This window comes from Nelumbo lutea, chromosome 2 (assembly GCF_056320005.1).
Source record: "Nelumbo lutea isolate HS-2025 chromosome 2, American lotus-T2T, whole genome shotgun sequence".
In the NCBI taxonomy this organism is placed as follows: Eukaryota; Viridiplantae; Streptophyta; class Magnoliopsida; order Proteales; family Nelumbonaceae; genus Nelumbo; species Nelumbo lutea.
Genome location: NC_142685.1, coordinates 13,388,884 through 13,408,497, shown reverse-complemented (window position 1 = coordinate 13,408,497; position 19,614 = coordinate 13,388,884). Strand labels below are relative to the sequence as shown.

Sequence of the window (19,614 nt, the reverse complement as noted above, 5' to 3'; positions counted from 1 at the left end):
TTTTGGCCAAGTACCTCGTCATTTGGTCTGCTTCCAAGTGACCGATGACTCGGGCCGAAGTGGAGAACTTTGGCTGCCGAGCTGAGTCAAGCTGGGCAGGCTAGATGGCGAGCTGACTATATAGTGTTGAGCTGCCTATGAGGTGCCGAGCTGACTAGGTGGTGAGTTGCCTGTGAAGTGCTAGAATGACCAGGTGTCGAGCTGCCTGTGAGGTGTTGGGCTGACCAGGTGCCGAGCTGCCTGTGATGTGCCGGGCTGACCAAGTGCCGAGCTGAATTGATGAGCTTCGTTGCTCTTTAGAGACCTGCAAGGAACCAAATGTCAGAGGACCCGAGGTGGCTAACCCGGCGAGGTCGCTCCGATGCTTAAGTCATACTCTTATAGTAGACTGCGAGCTAAAAATCACAAAGTCTGAGAGCTAGAACTTGCTTACTTGCTTGCTCTGTCATTGGGGTTGGTGCCTTTATATAGGCCTTGCTTAAGTACCGCCCCCGAGATCTCCGGGAGGTCGTGTCTAACTGGTCCGAGATTCCTGGAAGTAACCGCCATGCACATTGACCACCCTCCAGATCGTTCGGCATGGGCCAACTTCCAATGATCGTGGGTGTGTTGGGATATGCATGCCGAATTTGTCGGTGAGCACGTCTTGCAAGTCGCTAGGTTGGCGCATGTGCCAGACCGCCAAGTCGGTGCCTGTGTCAGGCCACCAGGACGCGCCTGGGCCAGGCCGCCAGGCTGGATACCATCAACTTGGCAAAGTTGCCTGAGTGGTTCCGGGTGTCACCTAGTTGTTCTGAGGTGCAATGTGTCACAATGTCATTGGAGGGAAAAATCCGCCCTCATCACCCGTGGAGTAAGAAACATCAATTTGACATTTCTACAAATTTCCTCCTACACATGCATTTTTAAGGCATGCCGATTTGAATTTAAACTATAAACAGCCTAAAATAGCAGTTGTATGCCAATTTTTATTGATCAACCAGAGAATTTCAGGTAGAAACAACAATGGTACCAAACACAACCTTAGGCCTCCTAAATATGCACATTGCTGGTCCCTGATATTGAAAGAGTGGAGCAGGGTGAAGGGCTAAAGAACAAAATATAATATCATCATCATCACCATCCATGCCTTATCCCAACAAAAAAGGAAAAGCAGACCAGCAGGACATAAGACCTTCAGGAATGTTCATTAGGTCCATGGAGATGGTGGTCCATCAAGTCTAAATGCTTATGGTTGGTTTTCTTTTGGGCTCTGAAACTTCTTTTCAAGAAGTGAAGAATGCAAAAGGCTAAGGTGCCTTTAGAAGGAAATAACTTTAACCAGAAAACAAGTAGGCTGTCATATGTGGCAAGCCAACTGTATCTTTCCCAACTATAAAAGTCAGAAAAGACCACTTCTTTCTTCTTTTATAGAGACTTTCACCAAACCAATGGCCATGGCAGGTGGGTGGCCAGTCTGCAGCCAGAGTTAGTCTGGCTATTTCCATTACAATTTGAGATTTGTAGATCATAATCAACAGCGCAAATTGAATCTCTGTTTTCCAGTGAAACGAATCAAAAAGATTGTTACCATAAGCTCTATAGACAAGTAAAAGTAACTGGATTGTGTAAATGCCATTGCAAAAGATCAAATGGGCAAAAGATCAAATGGGACCTTTTGATTGTAGACAGTTTTGTAGAGGAGCTTCTGCAATTGGGCCACAATTATAATCAAGTCAATCCTGTGTTACACCTGTATGATCATTTAACTTATGAACTCTTGGAATGAGACTGTTACTTTGTTTTCATTTATTTTCTCAGTGGAGTTGTTCTCAAAAACAGAAGTGTTGCTGTCTGATCCACTTCACATGGACTCAGTTATGGAACTGCAGATCTCTGCATGCTTTCACATGACAAAAAGACTTCCGTTCACAAAATGCTTGATGCAGAACTTGGTCATCTCAATTTAAATGGCCATCCGTTAAATCCGCATGTGGTTTGTGTACTGATGATGGATACATAAAATCATAGTTGGATGCACATGAAAAAAGGGCAACATCAGTTGGTATTTTATTAAAATATTCAACTACTCGTTAATGCCAGGCTACTTCAGTGATTTGTTTTAATTGCAGAAAAGAACTTACGCAACAAAACAAATAAAAAGATTACAATTAACCAAAACTATAGATCAACGTACAAAACCACAATCCTCACACCGAGTTTTCAGAAAATAGAAAGTGAATAAAGAAAAATATTAAACAGATTCATACAAAGTGAATAAACCCCAATCCTTACCTTGGACCATAATTTCTCATACAAAAGACAGAGAAAGAAGCAAAACAAACACCAACCAATATATCACCTAAGACCCAGATTGGTCTGTTTTCAAACAAAACGCAGACATCCATCGCCACTCCACCTGCCGCCTATATAGCAGTTAGAAAGCAGAAACTGCAACCCACCGCCATGGAAGAGAAAGAGAAGAAGAAACAGAAACATAAAAACTCTAATAAATCCTCATCAGATCCTACTTTCAAGCCGAGCTCCGACGTCAAAGGACTCCGTTTTGGCGGCCAGTTCATCGTAAAATCCTTCACCGTTCGACGAGCCTCACCTCTGGAGTTCCTACACCTCCTTGCTCTGCCACCCCCTAACGCCCACCACTACCAGCATCACCACCACAATCAACACAGTAGCAGTCAGCCCTTTCCATCTACCACAGCCTTCTTGCCTACCAACTTCACCATCTTAGCACATCATGCGTGGCACACACTCACGCTCGGCCTCGGCACAAAGAAGTCTAAAGTAATACTCTTCGTTTTTGAATCCCAGAGCATGAAATCCAGCGTCGACCGTATATGGCCGCCTGAGATTCCCCTTGGAGAAGTGAACCGGAAGCTTATAAGGGGTCTTACCGGGTCCGAGATGGCTCGTTTCAAGTTTAGGAAAGGATGTATCACCTTCTACGTGTATGCAGTTCGGCAAGTGGGTAGTCCTGGGTTCTCGTGTGCGGATGACCTGAGATTCTTCTTTTCCTCTCATGGTCATGGGAAGCAGCGGATTGAAGGATTATTTTTGTTTGTGTTCTTTAATTTTCTTCATTATATGTAATAATTTAGTAAGAGAAAAAAATTGGGATTTTCAAGTTTAAATGAATACAGTCTGTCGTTGATAAACACCATGTATCACAGTTCAGATTTCTTTCATCTCAAGTCGACTGATAGGATGTGTGTGAGTCGCCTCTGTGAAGAGCTTCTATAGGACCATGGGATCGAACAGCTTATCTGCAGACGGCAGCATATACGAACTTCAAAGGCAAGGGCAAAAATGTGATTCTGCTAACAATGAGGGGGTATTGTTGAAATCAACCATCAATATGTTGCTGAAGCCTGAATGCCTTCTTTTTCTCTTTTCTGAATTTTTTTCGATGTTCCACCCAACAGGATTACAGGAATCACGAGGGATTTAATATCTTACACATGTTACCACGTGATCCATCCAAATGGGGGTCGTAAAGTTGGTGTCTCCAAATGATTCTGTCCGTCTGATCAATACTTTTCCCTCAATTTGGGATGATCAAAGATTTTAATAGTTGGCACACGCGGACATCTATGACATCCAGACCGTCCAAAAATTATTTAATTAAGGTAGTGGGGATTTATGTCTGAAGCTGGTCTATAATTTATATGCGTGTGTGAATTTTAGTCCATCGGATAATGGGATGAAACAGTGGGCCATGGTTGAGTTAAAGAGATGTTGCAGAGAAGAGAAACTCGGAAAAGGGCAAAAAAGAAAAATATATAAAAAAAAGGAGGTAGTTGGATTGTTGGTTAAATGATGGATAGAGACATTGACTCTCGTGAGACTTATGATGACAGGGGGAGGGTGAGGACAGATAGCAAAGTAGCTGTCTCGCACTATGCACCCAATTAGAAAAGCAGAGTAATTAATTGTTGAAGTCTCAAATGGGGCCCAACCTCCCCCATCCCCTATCCCCACCTGCTTATAACTTTAGGAGACTTTGGTCTTCAAAACGGAGGCAAGAAGCCAAGAACCTTCCTTTTCTACTCCCTCCTTTAATCATTCCTTTTAAAGTGTTAAAGGCCTTTTTCTACTCCCTCCTTTAATCATTCCTGTTAAAGTGTTAAAGGCTCTGTTTGGAATCGGGTATAAATAAAGAACGACGTAAATATTTATATGGGAGAAGTACCGATCAGCCCAGCTCAGAATTTACTAGTCACGAAGTACAGGGGGAATGTATCCTGACCGTGAATTGATGTCAAATTCACGGACAGGATGTGGTTTATAGGGGGAAGAGGGCTGGTCGTCGGAGGTGGCTGGAATTTAAAATTCTGCATCACGTGTATTCATACTTTTCCCTATTTATATTGGTTTTATTTTATTCTTGTTTAAAAGGAATGTGTAATAATGATTAATGTAAAATTCTATTTTGATTCAATTTTGTATATATTTGAGTAGAGTGAAATTTTATATCATGAATTAATATAAAATCTCATCACATATAAAATTCTATATTGATTTTATTGATATAATATTTATATGGATTGCATCACGTTTTTCAAAAATACAACTATCACTTAATAAAATGTTATTGATGTATTTTTACACCGATCATGTTTTACACTGATTCTAAACGCAGCCTAAAGGACCCCCAAAAGGCACAAATCCAAAACAAACAAAAAAAAAAAAAAAAACAAAGAAAGAAAGAAAATTCCTCCTCTTGATATAGAATTTACTCAATGATGTCATACATATATCATTGTATACACAAGGGTAACATACATGCACACATGATGATGCTACCGTTCATCTTACATTGACAAAGACCACCCACCACTTGAGTCCAAATCAGTTCCTCCTAACTAAAATCTAATCCAAGTATCTAACAACTCACTCATATCAGATTATTACTAAGTACAAAGGGAAGGAAAACGTAGCTTATAGTTTATAATACCAAACAAAGTTTAGCGACTGATATTAGATTAGTGGGGAAATGAAGTACCAAGTACCAACCAAGTCCAACTAATGGGTCGATCTCAATGTTTTGAACTTTCTCACTGTTATAAGGAAACTAGGTGTGCGGACATGCTTACTAATATAGCTTTAAATCGGTTAATTCTATATAATTATCTAGATCGTCCTCCTTCATAGAGGTTTTGTCATTTATGTAAGACTTTCCAGGTGTTCCCCAATGGCGTTATAGTATTCGTTCTATTTTGTAGTTCTCAGTTTTCATCCAACGAAAAAATCAAAAAGTTATCACTGAAAATAAGAATGAGAGGTTGTGTTTAATTTTGGTTTAAATGCGGACGATTGTTAGTTTATATTTATATGTGTTTGTTTTCATTATAAATACAGATCGGTATAAAATTCTACACACCCTATTTTTACGTATTTGTTTCTGATGTAAATCATTTACTCTATTGACTTTTTCATCAATAATCCATGTAAATATACACTGATTATTTATATCAAAAAACCTCCAATGGTCCATTAAAATTTTAAACCTATCAATTGACTTTTTCATTGATCGATGATTTTTCCACCAAAATCAAATACAATTAAGGGAACGTTTGCCAATAATGCAAAAGTTCTAAATTGAAGACATACTAGTTATGCCCATAATACAAATATTATATATTCGTTTCTGTATTAAAAAATGGAATGGAAAATCACTGTGGAAAAATGTGTAATTTTTTTGTATAAATACATTTGCATACAAATAATAAGAACTTTTGAATATATGAAATAAACAAATAGAATACTTTGTTTTTCTAATATGATTATATTTTCTACGTCTTCATACGTTCAGAAGTTATTCATGCCTATCAAATTGTAACTCCAAAACTCTGCTAGTGTGAATTCGTCACATACTATCAGTAGGCAATTAGCATTAAAATTTTGCCAAACTCTTGAAATGAGAAAATAAGATTCATGTAATCAATCTCAATCACCGTATGGGAATAAGGCATAGATGATGATGATGATGATCAAATTATCACTCAAAAAAAAGTAGTAGCTACATTCACTTTTTAACATGTTAAACCTTTCATTTGTTTTTTTTTTTTTTTTGTTTAATAAAGATGAATTAGACCTTTTTACCATACTATGTATACTTGTTTGAATTTTTAACCTAATATTTTTGTGTTCTTGAATATATACAAGCTCTTTTCACATTGCATTTGTGCTGTAGCCTGTACGGGTATTATTAAACTATAGTCTTGAATTTTGTTTTTCTTTTAAAGAAGAAAAATTTGGGTTCAAGGTTTATAGTATTGACACATATCGACTTGTATTGATTGATATGTATCGTTTTAGAAGTTTTTCGATACGTTTCTATAAAGGGTATATCAGGATTTTAATTGATTTAGGGGGTGGAGGAGCCTTAAACCACCCCGAACCAGTTTTTTTTTTTTTTTTTAAAAAAGACAATACCGATATAACCCAATACACCTTATCGGCGTATCAAACATATTGATATTTTGAACCTTGCTTGAATCTGCTTAATACAGTTTATTTTACATAATGGTTTATACGTAAAACCACCGTCCCCACTTCCAAGAAAAACAAATTATAAAATTCCACTGCTGATATTGATAAATCTACGTGGTCAGAATTCCTCTCTCTTTTCCATCAGATGGCATTTTCTGGCATTTCTGCCAGAGGCCAATGTGGACAGTCCATCCATAGGAGAGATTCTTTGGGCTGGGCATGGACCCTTCATAAATTAGCTGCTCTGAGCCCATTTGGATTTTGGAGGGCTGTCCTACTATTGGTTTTTGGTTTTCATGGATTTTGAGACCCAGAAAATCAAACAGGAAACGGATTGTGTTTCCAAAATGCCAAAATTTCAGCATGAAATGTTAAGGCATTCCCACCAAACTGCTCAGTTTTAGCTCTTCCAGTCCAGTATTACACAGCAGCCAGAACTCAACTCATAGCAGTAACGCGGTGAAATGGGCTAAAATTGAGCCGTTCTTCATATTTTATTTAGTTAGCCATTCGCGGGATAGGGAACCAGGGAAGGGAGAGAAAAGATAGAGCTTTTTCAGTTTTATAACTGGATAATTTGAGTGTTCCTGCTATAAAAGAGAAAAAGAGACTCATAGGCCAAGCCTGTCTTGCCTGTGCCCACATACGGAAAAGTTTATGGATTGCTTGTTAGGTGAAGTCTCCTATTTCAGTCACATTTGACAATGATCCGTTTAAAGGGGTATTCTATAGTGTGGATGAGAAATTGGTGGGTGTGGATTGATTCACATCACGTCTTGTGGTAGAGGCCAATCCACATCATACCATAGTCCGCAGTTGTTTTTAACTATGGATAGATTGTGTGGATCGGACCAGTCTATACCACACTTTTTGATTTTATGTATCTCATATACATTTTATAGGAGATTTACATAGTCAATCATAAATATCTAATTTATGCATTTTATATGATAAATAAATTTAAAAAAAAATGCATCAATAAATTAATATGTAGGCAACAATTGTATTTTTTAAATAAATAAAAATATTATTTTAAAATTTACAAAAATTATATTTTAAATATTATTTTATTGATAAAATATTAAAAAATTAATACTTAAATAATAAAAAAAGAGTGGAGAAGAAGAACCATCAGACTTGTTTTACTATTTTATTGATAAAATATTAAAATTTAAAAATTATTAAAATATTAAATAAAATGAGAGTAATTGGACCAGTGTAGCACAAGTGTGTTAAACTAAAACCTTCCCACAAATAGTCCACACCATAGTGTGGACCATCTACGAGAAAATACTGTGAACGATAAATTGGGGTGTGGCTCATCCTTGTCTATGCTATTTTATAGCAAAACACCATATTTTACTGTGGACAGAACCAAAACGGTCTCGTCCACGATATTTACACACTACCAAACGCCACCTGATCTATCTATTATATAGATGGTCCTCGATCTAGACTCAAGTTCTTTTCATGTTAGTTTTATGGCTTACCATATACAAGATTACCGTCCATACATAGCAAAACACTATATCTTATTGTGGACAAGACTAAAACGGTCCCATCCATGATATTTACACACTGCCAAACGCCACCTGAACTATCTATTATATAGATGGTCCCCGATCTAGACTTAAGTTCTCTTCATGTCAATTTTATGGCTTACCATATACAAGATTATCGTCCACACATAGCAGAACACCATATCTTATCGTGCTACCAAACATCACCTGAACTCTCTATTATATTGATGGTCCTTGATCTAGGCTCAAGTTCTCTTCATGTCAGTTTTATGGCTTACCATATACAAGATTCTTTCTTTTTATTATTATTATTATTATTATTATTATTATTATTATTTCACTTACAAGTCACAACTGTAGGCTCTATCTGTTGAAGTATTACATTAAATTTGAAGAATAAGTCAAAATAAAAGGAGATCATTTTGCCACGTGGCATAGGAGTATTGTTGTGTGAAAGTTCTCAATGAGAGAGTAAGGCCGACACTAGGGGCTTGTTGGATCACCAGCAATTAGCAAAGCTATTGTTATTGGTAAGAACAATATCATTCTAAATTTTTGCCTACCCAAAAAGGGAAGACGAGGGGACTACCGATTCATCATCTCTATCTTCTCTCGTCACTTTTCATCCAAATTCCAAAGTCTACATGATAGAAACAACTGACTAGTCTGGTTGCACTCAACCTTACTGATTTAAAATCCCAATCTCTCCGGTCCTGCTCCAATCCATTTGGATGGGCCAGCAGGGTGCCCATGGCTTTGTAGTTTAGTTTGTATGGTACGTCAGGAAGAAGATCATCTTTAGTATATTCACATTCATAGTAACTCAACATCAATAAATATCGATAATTCATACCCACAGTTAATACATTAATTATTGGTTTTTCAAAAAAAGATATACAAGTCCCCAAAAAATGATATCGAACATGATATATCTTCTATCGCAACGCTGCTGAGTTGAGAGTTGAGACAATCTTCTTTTATGTTCCGACCACCGTTCGTGGATTATCTAAGAAGATAAACAAAACCTTAAATGCGGGAGGTTCGACCCCAGCATTTCTATCAGGTTAAATAAATGTAGTTCATAAACTGGACGGAGACACCTAAAACATATACGGCCAATCTATTCTTAATGCTAGAGCGTCATATTTAGAACTCAGAACTCAACTCACAAGGATTATTTTATTTGCGATGGCCATACCTTACCTACCCAAGTACCCATGTTCCATTCTCATTACCTGCCAACATCTCCAACAAAGAATGTGGAGGGCTTCAGGCCTTACAACCTTCTTATATAAATCTTATGCGAGGTCAGCCTCGTGCCTCGTGGTTGTCAATTTGTGTTTTTGTATATTCTTTTAAATTTGAAATGTTTTTACCAAACGCTTCCATCCAGCGGGGATAGCTCAGTTGGGAGAGCGTCAGACTGAAGATCTGAAGGTCGCGTGTTCGATCCACGCTCACCGCATCAGTTTTATTGGTAGTTGATTAAATAAGATGTGGGTCGGGCTAGATTTCTTACGCTTTATTTTTTTTTTCTGGTTCCCCAAACCTTAATTGTTTTATGTTTTAATTTTTAAATAATTAATAATTTTTTATATTTTATATATTATTTTTAATTTTTTTATAATACAAAGATAATAATAATTAATTTCAGTTAGGATTGTTTATCAAAATGATTAATCAGATCCAATTCAATGCAACTTGGTTTTTAATATTTCCGATCGGCTTTGGCTAGTAATTTTCCAATCCGAGTAGGTTGGGTCAATTTTGGTTTGGCCAATTGTAAACTGACTAAAACTGAACTGACCCAACCATATATATTATGTGTGTGTGGAAAAGTGGAAAAACTCTTATATTTTTTAGTCTAAAATATTTTATATCATAGATTTAGTTTTGTTAATTGATTTTTTTAATAATACTACTATAATTTTTAAAATTTAAATTTAATTATAAAAATTACTTTTTTTTTTAAGTTTAACTCTTTTGATTCAACCAACCAAACCAATAATTGACCCAAACCGATATAACCCGAGTTGGCCGAGTTTCACTAATGGCTAGTCAATTTCAGGTGACCAACTCTCCAACCTTACCAAGTTGATTTGGTTAGCCAAATAGCTTGCAACCAAACCGAACCGACCCGTGAACACTTCTAATTTTAGTTAAATTAATAGTGTAATATCGAAGAATAGTTTAATCTCTAATAATTATTGAAAATTTATAGCAAAAATGCATAACTATTGAAAATAATTTAATAATGAAAATACAATAGTTATAAAAATACAATAAATACAATTATTGTTAAAGTATTTAAAAGGTTTTGTTATTTTAATTTTATTTATTTTAAAGTTATTACATAATATTAAATATTATATTATATAATTATTTAGATTTTTTAATATTTCATAATTTAAGATATTTAGTTATTGAAATATTTAGATAATATTTTTTAATGTTAAATTTTTATTATTTGAACAACAGTTTAATTGAATAAACCATAAAATTATAACTCATACTATTAGTACATAATTTCGTGATGAACAAAATATAAAATTATTAATAATATGAATATTATTAAATACCATTATAATTATTTTTTATAATTTTAATAAATATTTTAAATCTATTATATAATTTTGTTATAATATCTAAATAATTCTTAAATTTTTTAATTCAAACTTTCTTTAGATAGATATAGATAAAAAGTGGGGGAGAGGATAAATAGAAATTAGAGATAATTTAGGAGAAAATGGGGGATAGCAGTGCCACTTGGTTAGACAATAGAAAAGTAAAGCCATATTTCTTTATCTATTGGTTGTTGGGGATAATTTAGCCTATGTTGTTTCCTTATTGGTTTCATGGGTAATTACATGGATTTAAAAAAAAAATTAAAAAAATTAAGAAAGGAGGTTGGAGAAAGGAGATGCATGATTGCATGGACAACCTTGCTTTATATATATAGATAGATAGATAAATAAATTATTGTTATTATTATTATTATTATTATTATTATTATTATTATTATTATTATTATTATTGTTGTTGTTGTTGTTGTTGTTGTTACTATTATTATTATTATTATTATTATTATTATTATTATTATTATTATTATTACTACTACTACTCAAGAGTAAGAATTAAGGGTGGATTCAAATTTGAGATTTGAGAAATGTGAAATCACGGCCTTTAATGCATTGTTTGGTGAGCCCCACTTAACACTTCATGTCTTCATCCAATTCAAGGCATAGCCACATCAATAAAGTTTTAAAAAATGACCCAGAAATGGAACCATTCTGGTCACCGGTTTCTGAGTCGACGGTTCGAATGAATGGCCCGTTCTGACAAAAAAATAAAAAATAAAAACTGCCAAAATCCGTTGAATGGGTCAACGGGTCGATGGTTCGACCACCTGGGTCAATAGGTTGTTGACTGATTCAACGGTTTTTTGCCAGGGACTGAGTTTGGGGTAAAATGGAACCGGTTGCCTGGATGGTTCATAGGCTGAACGATTCAAGTGTCTAGGTTAACAATGGTTTGAAAACCATGCTTTTGAGCCAGCCGTGAAATCATAGCCTTCAATGATTATTAAACATATGATTAAAGAATAAAAATAAAATGGAGTATTGAAATGATTAATTCATATTTGAATCATGATGATGACAATTGCTTAGGTTGCATTTGAAAGAGGTGTAAAACCTCATCGGTGTAAAACCTCACCACCGATTTAGTTTTATTGATATTTGTTTGGAGGGTAAATCAAGATCAATGTAAAACTCCATCTGATTCAGATTTGCAGGTGTTTGGATGGAGTAGAATTTTACATCGTAAATCAATGTAAAACATCACTTATGATAATGTTTTACATTGATTATCAATGTAAAAACTACATCAATAAGTACATAACAGTTCGCATTTTCAAATGGTTTGGTGTGAAACATCATCAATGTGCTTTAACATTTTACACCACTTCCAAATGCAGCCTTAGCAATTTTGTTGTCTCAATCTGTTATAGGTGTAATGCAGAACGTGCCAGAGTGACCCACAGGTCTCAACCCCCTAGCCCAGCCTGACCCAGTACTATAACCCACATTGTGTCGATCTGTGCTGACCCATGGGTGGTCCGGCCAATTTTACACGTTGACAAGCAGTCAACAGAACAAGTGACTACTTGGTGTAATGGTAAAATCTTGAACATGATTTTAAAATGTTTAAGCCCTGAAAAGATCGTGAGGTTTTACCTCAAGGGCTCAAGTTTTTGATAGAAAGAGACATAAGCCTAAAGTCTCAAGCATGAGGCGCAGAAAGACCTAAAGCCACAAAAACCTCCGACAATTTAGTTATTTGACTTTGATATGGAAAAAAGAACCATTGTTGGTTGATTGGTGGTTGTTTTATTGAATGCTAAAAGTCTAGAATATGTTAATTTTATGAATACTTCTAAATTCTATTGTTCTATCCTAATTTATTATATGTTCGTTTTATAAGTTATAAATCTTTTTTTTTTTTTTAATTTGAGGCTAACGTGTTTCTATGCTTCACTTTTTTGAAGCATTACGACTCAATTATGCCTTTAGTTACGCTTCTCAGTAAGTTACTTATCGAGATAAGTAAATGCATTTTCCTTTTTTTTTTTATTTCTCAAGCAATAAGATAATAACCATTTTAACCATAAAAATCCATTATTAAAAGAGATATTTTTATCTTATTCAAGTATTGGCAACTTTTCCCCAAGTGAGAATTATTTATCCACCTGGGAGATGGTGGGTAAATGATACCAGGTTCAAAAAATCTTGTATCTTTTGGTACAGGTGTTTTGAGATCCCACTTTTTTTTTAATTCCCCAAAAACTAAATTTTGAAAAAAAAAACTAAATATATATATATATATATATATATATATATATATATATATATATATTCCATGTGTATCAAAGTATTGACACGCCTCTGCCGATACGCAAAGGCGTATCGATACTTTGAACCATGATGACCGTAGTTTCAATGAAACGCAATTTCAACTCTAAGAGCGGCCACTTTGTATAAAAAAATGCCAAAGGTTAGATGTATATTCTGTCTACCCCTCCCAAGACTTGGAGAACTGTGATTTTTCTAAATGCTTTTTAATATTTTAATATCAATTTCCTTTTGATGTTAACATTCGACCAGCAGAATAGGAGATGAAGCCAATTGATAGAACCAGATGCCATTGTGATTAATAAATCTGAGGCCAGTCCAACAAGTGAACTCAAACACATTTAAGGATCTGGTAGGACATTTTATCCCGTTCTAATGATGGTGATACAAGCAAATAAGTTTTCCATTAATAGCAATACCTCACAACAAACTAGCAGTTGTTTTTTTACACGGAAGAACAATGCTACTATTCACAATAAGTGAAGCCCATAAATTCTACTCCCCAAGAACTGAAAGTCTTCCCGTTGTGTGGACCTGCTGTCAACTTCAAGATTCAGATAATAAGGGTGTGTTGTTGATGGAAGATGTCTCCTGGCTCAGTCACAGAGGGTTGACAGGCGTGGAATTTAGTACATATATCCGTTGTCTCTAGAATATGCTGTGCATTGTCCAGGATCAAAGGAGCATACTCAAAAACCAGCTTCTTGCACTGCCATAGTTGAAAAAAGAATAGACACATGAGGGGAAAACCAAAACCCAACTTTCAAAATATTTATAACATGATCAAGTTATGGATTCATCTGTCGCTTTCCTGCTTCATGCTTTCACACCTCTGTAATTCAGTGCACTGTTTCACTGTGAGAACACTCCAAATTTTGGCACAGTGGTTTGCCTTATCACTCAGATATTCTTAACAATTGATGAGCAACATCCTAATGGACTCGGGACAGCTAATGCCAAATTGTAAGAACAGCTTACAGAGCCTATCTATCAGTATGGAACTCTGGTTTGCCTTATCACTCATATATTCTTAACAATTGATGAGCAACATCCTAATGGACTCGGGACAGCTAATGCCAAATTGTAATAACAGCTTACAGAGCCTATCTATCAGTATGGAACTGGCTTGGCTTTGTGGTGAACTAAAGAAATGGCCCATTAATTGGACAAGACTAGATTAAAGAGGAGGCCCTTTGGAGCTTATCTTAAGCAATAAATGATGCAAAAAAATCAATCTTGAAAACCAAAGGTAGATTTTGACAGTTTAGTAACCATAACTTGATGGAAACTAGAAGCATTTGAAGTCATTTAAATAGTCTAGGAACAACATTTGTAATTATACAACTAATGAAGAGCAATGCACCTGGATATTTCACATGAGTTCCTGAATAGTACTTACCTCCTTTAAATAGCCCTCCACCGCATCACATCCCTTCAGAAATATCTCAATTATGTCTAACTGAGACAACACAAAAAAAAAAAAGATTTCTCATCAGTATAAAGCTTACATAGCCTTGAAACACAAAAAGGTTAATAAACTAGTTTGTCCATGTTCTTTTTGAACCCTCAGGATTGGCTAGTTTGCAGTGCAATTTCATTTTCATTGGTGAAAAAGTATGGGAGTGCAAATGATTCGAGAGTAAATTCTGATTTATTTTTGCTTCAACTCTTGCCTTATTTTGTTTGTTTAGAAAGTAAAGTAAAACATGAAGCACAGTGAAAGTAGAAATGGACCCGAATTTGCATTCTCAAGAATTTGTACTAATGCAAATGAAATTGCACTACAAACAAACAGAGTCTCATCCACAGATTATTATACAAGCTGCTGACTGGATGAAAAAGGTAAACGGAATTCTCAGGAAGTTTTTCCTCAAAAAGTTGAAACTTGACTTGAAATATACACTAGATGGTTTTGTTGGGATAGACAACCAATTATTCCCCAGGTTATTTACAGTTTTGAACAAGCCCATGTAAGGAGAGAAGGGTGATAGGTTTACTTGCAAATCAGAATGCTTAACTGTTTTCTTTACATGTTCATCATGAGACCCGTCAAAGAAAAACCTGCCATCCAAATGTAGACTCCCAAGGCATTCCAAATGTGTGTGATACTGGCATACACCTTAAATATTATGCAAAGGTATTTACAAAGACCCCAGTTGTCTCTTAGAAACAATGCCAGTAGAAGCATGATACGATTTTTTTTTTGATAGGCCATGACATGATTATTTTTACCTTTTTTTCACAGTTAACAAGATCAAAGCATTTTACTAAATATAGAAAAAAGTACAAAGAACCTTCTATCTTTGGGTACAAGGACCAAGAAAATAGAAAATATCAAAATACAGCCACAAAAAAGACTACCCAAGCACAGAAACCATTTTTTGATGACTTCCCTGGTAAGAGTCCAAACCCCAATGAAAGCATCTATTCAACCCCTTCGGCCCTTCCCTAGCAAGAGCATTACTAATGCATGGGCTGAACAAGGTGTTCATTATAGCAGTCAATATTCCCTGATAAAAGCATCACATGATCATAAATGTACAAGAAGCCATGTCAGACATCGTTCATGATTGTCAGTTACAAAATGTCATTTATTTATGATCAACAACACTTTTATCTGGGTAAATATCTTTGTTAGATTTCTGTTTATTTCAAATATTACCTATAAAACCGACGTGACTTTCAGGTCCTATCAACTTAGCTACATTTTGTTAATTAGACACATTCATGAAATAAAGTAACTTAGGAAAACACCACATAGTAAATGAAAAAAACCATATTTGGCATCTTTTCAGATTCCTTGAGGTTGGTCTGTCAGTAACATACAAGCGTCAGTCAGCACATCTAGTGGCTCAAGTGGGAGGACCAGTGATATGCTGTATCAGCACTCTTGTAAGAGAAACCATATAGCCTTTGGGGCCCATATGCAAGTTCAATTTAGGATGTTGATGATTAAGTCAAAAGCTTAGCTTTTAATAGTCTTTCATTCATGTTCTATTTGTATCTTGTGCTATTTGAACCCTATCTAGGAGTTTTTTGAAAAGGGTGACTCATAAGAGAAGATAGCATTGAGGTTGTAATGTGATTTACCTAGACTAGAGCTGGGGTAGAACTAACCCAAGCCTGGCCAGACTCAGCCCACCACAATCTTTTCCTAGGCCTGGGTCCAAATTTTCAGGCTACAGGCCGGACATAGGCCTGAAAAGTGAAAACTTGGGCTGAACTGGGGTTAATGCATCAGGTAGTCTGAGCCAGTGTTGCATTAACTCTCCTAAAGGGCCCAACGGTCCATGTCAGAGACATCAAACTCTGACAATTCATAGATTGTTGAGGGACACCTTCTATTCTTATTGCTTATTTGACATAAATGAAAAATTAATGTACACATTGAATGCCATTTTTCCTACAAAAGTTTTATTAACAAACATAATCCTTTTAAAAGTTCTTTTTGTAGGTTTATAATGTTAAAATTCAATAAATATGGAGTATTTTAATAGTTTACACTTGTTTATAGACATATCCATGAGTCTTGTTTTTTCATCCAGCCTAGTCAGAGTTCTTGTCGCATGTCCATTTCCATGCAACACTAGCCCGGGACTGATCAAAGCTCAGCTCAATGTAGGCCAAAGTATGCTCTTGGCTTCATTCCATTGGGGTTAAAATTCTGGACAGAGATATAGGACAGGTATCCCATTTAATATGCTTATATCATGTGTTTATATCTAACTTTGAAGCTAGATGCCATCCCTTAAGACTTATGTCTTGCCAAGTTTAATTAAATTTCTAACATGTGGAGATATTTTTATAGTATAATTTGTTAGTAAATCTAGTATGCTAGGTGTGTTCAGGTATCTGAATATAGTGTATCATAGGCCCAAATGTGTATTGGTTTAGGTTGGGCTTGACCTCAGTCCCTAAGTTTCATATTTCCCACCCAAGTTGCATCCCAGATTAAGTATGCAAGTTTTCAAAGTTATTTTAAGAACGGAAATTTGGGGAAAAAAAACTGCTATTTCCATTGCTATCCATATGATGATAAAGGCTTTCTCAATTTTTTTTTATCTGGATTTCTCTTTTATGATCTTTGTAGATGCAAAACTTCTTCACTGCTGGTGTCACTAGTTCAGGACCAGCATTTTCATACTATGATTAGTTTATTCAAACATCTAATGCCTTTTAAGTTTGATTTGATCTGCTGTTAACAATATATCAACAGTCTGAATGCAGCAATAGAAAATTCTTGATTGCAAGGACTAATTTGGCTTATTCTCAAGGCTCAGTTTGGAAGCAGTACAAATGCAAATATGTACAGCGTAAATACATACAAAATAACACAAAATATAAGGTTTTGCACACTACATATTTGCATTTGTACTCCTTCCAAACTCAGCCTAAAGGGTAAATGATAGTCTGTAAATAATTTTGTGAAGTTCAAGTTCAATCAAGTTTACTGGTGTAATTTAAATTTCATTTAATCTTGACTTCTTTCAGCTGATTACAAGCCGGGCGGACCGCGTCGCGGTCTTTTTCCATTTGGTTCGTAACAGATCTAGCTGCCAAAAGTCGGTAAGCCGAAAAGGCGAAAAGCCCATTTTGGGCTGGTTTCGGAAAGCTCCAGATGGAGCTTTTCGCATCTTTCTCACACGGAAATACGTGCAGTAGCCAAACTAGCTTCGGGCTGCTCAGATCTTCATGCAAAAGCTCAATGTGTCTTTTGACTGTCAGAGCTACTAGAAGATCTTCCCAAAAAGACTTGCCAAATGGCCCCTATATTTGGGCCTGTCCATGGTCAGTTGGTTTTGTTCTTAACTGTGCATGACATAAAGTTCCATATGGTGAAACAGATAAATATCAGAGTAAGCAACATTGTAAAGTTAAGTCTAACTATACTGATATACCACATTATGTTACCAAAAGAGTAGAACAAATGATTAAGTACAAACCTGAGTATCAGGATCTTTCAACTTAACCAAAATTTCTGCCACAAAACGATGGCACAGTGAACAACTATTTTGATGCTGTTTCGGAGTACTTAACATCTTGTTACAGAGGTTCACTTTCTTGCAGAACTCTCCAGGTTGTATCTCAGAAATCTCTAAGAAGAACAGAGGGCCATAATAGTCTACCAGTGTGATACACTGCCAAAATAAATTTCTTTAGGAAGTTAAGAAACTAAACACAGTTCAATGCAGTAACAAGATAAATATAGAGCAAATTTTGGTCTAAGGCTGTCTATTTTACAAAAGAAAGAAATCCCAAAGGCACCTGCAGACTTTGAACCTACTTTGTCAATTTCTTTGGAACCTAGAAATATTCCCAATTATCAAGCTTAGCACCAAAATGGAAGTCTATATTTTCTGAAAGTACTGGTATAACTAAGTCATATTTAATATCACAAGTTCACAACATGAAACTTGTCATGCTTACTAACATGTGTGGGATTATGGGGCATATAGGAACATATTGGGTCCTTGGAATTTTCAGCTGCATTTACCATAACCAATCAACTGACATGGCTCCTTTTGTGCAGGAGAGTCCCTGAACAAAATTTCCCCTGCTTTTGAGTTTTGAACTAAAACAACCCTATAAATATTAAATTGTATGTTTTAAGCATTTAAAAAACAGGCAATACTGTCTCAAAAGAGGAAAAAACAGATAAAATAAGATGGTTATTTTAATCTCAACAGGCATTTAAAATATTTCGATGAGAATATCCCAAGTAAAAAGTAGACTGGCAATGGCCATCTCCAATAAGAAATCCCAACTTTTGGTCTGTATTTAGGAAAAGAATATCTTATCAATGGAAAAGATAACTTCACTAAAGTGTTCATAAACCACGAGATCTTCAAAAAAGTTAACCAACAGAAGAACCTTATAAGCTCCCAATGCCCCTGCCCCTCCCCCTGCCTATGTGCTACCATGCATGATATATTGTCAAATCTTGCATAAGTTAGTATACAAGGTGATACGCTAATCAGATTGATCAAAAAAAAAAAAAAAGAAAAAGAAAAAGGTGATTCACTAATCAAAGTTTAGCAGATGAATCTCAGAGACATATCACCAAATAAATAATTCCCCATTGTTACCTGCTGTTTGAAAGAGTGCAAACTAGAACAGGCAACATGAAGCATGTCTATGACCTCAGATTGGGTCTTATTTTCACCAAGGTAGTATAATGCCTGTGCAGTGAACTGTTCATTTAGATAAATATCACAAATCTTCCGGTTCTATTTGATCAAAAGCATAGGTGAATAGCACTCACAGTGCCTGAAAATTTAAAAAAAAAAAAATGGTAACCCAACTAAACAATCTCACCACAGCCAAATTAGCTAAAGACAGGAAATCTTATAGTTCTATGTAATTATAACTAGAGGTGAGTCTGGTCCTTAGCTCTTTTAAAATGATAAGAACTGACAATAGCCACTCAAATTCAACAAATTACAATAGGATAAAATCATAAAAGAACAGGCATATTCATAGTTAATTTTAGTTGAAGACTTTTCCATGGATCATACCAATTAATATGGGTTTGTGGTTATTTCTTTCCTAATATGTTGCCCCATTAGAGAACTAATTTAATCTTTAATCTGAGAATTGCATTGCATGACAAGCATCTAACATGGTTGGAAATCAGTTCAAGACATCGAGACAACCCAAAACAGAGTATTCGGCAGCAGCCAGATCTAACCAAC

The 19,614-nt window shown here is 35.5% G+C and overlaps 2 protein-coding genes and 1 non-coding gene across 3 annotated transcripts; 2 read left to right on the top strand and 1 right to left on the bottom strand.

The window, feature by feature from the left end:
* Positions 1 to 2,121: 2,121 nt before the first annotated feature.
* LOC148868670 (uncharacterized) lies at positions 2,122 to 3,513 on the top strand. The gene is made up of 2 exons (XM_088969870.1): positions 2,122 to 3,056; positions 3,423 to 3,513. The coding sequence occupies exons 1-2, from the start codon at positions 2,446 to 2,448 to the stop codon at positions 3,511 to 3,513; spliced, it is 702 nt and encodes a 233-aa protein (XP_088825996.1). The 5' UTR covers positions 2,122 to 2,445.
* A 5,891-nt stretch (positions 3,514 to 9,404) lies between these two features.
* Positions 9,405 to 9,477, top strand: TRNAF-GAA (transfer RNA phenylalanine (anticodon GAA)). Its single transcript has one exon. It is a non-coding gene; the product is annotated as a tRNA-Phe (tRNA).
* A 3,718-nt stretch (positions 9,478 to 13,195) lies between these two features.
* LOC148868668 (uncharacterized) lies at positions 13,196 to 19,301 on the bottom strand. Its single transcript, XM_088970481.1, has 4 exons — positions 19,009 to 19,301; positions 17,866 to 18,060; positions 14,322 to 14,381; positions 13,196 to 13,631 (listed from the first exon to the last, which is right to left on the bottom strand). The coding sequence occupies exons 1-4, from the start codon at positions 19,051 to 19,053 to the stop codon at positions 13,476 to 13,478; spliced, it is 456 nt and encodes a 151-aa protein (XP_088826607.1). The 5' UTR covers positions 19,054 to 19,301; the 3' UTR covers positions 13,196 to 13,475.
* Positions 19,302 to 19,614: the final 313 nt, after the last annotated feature.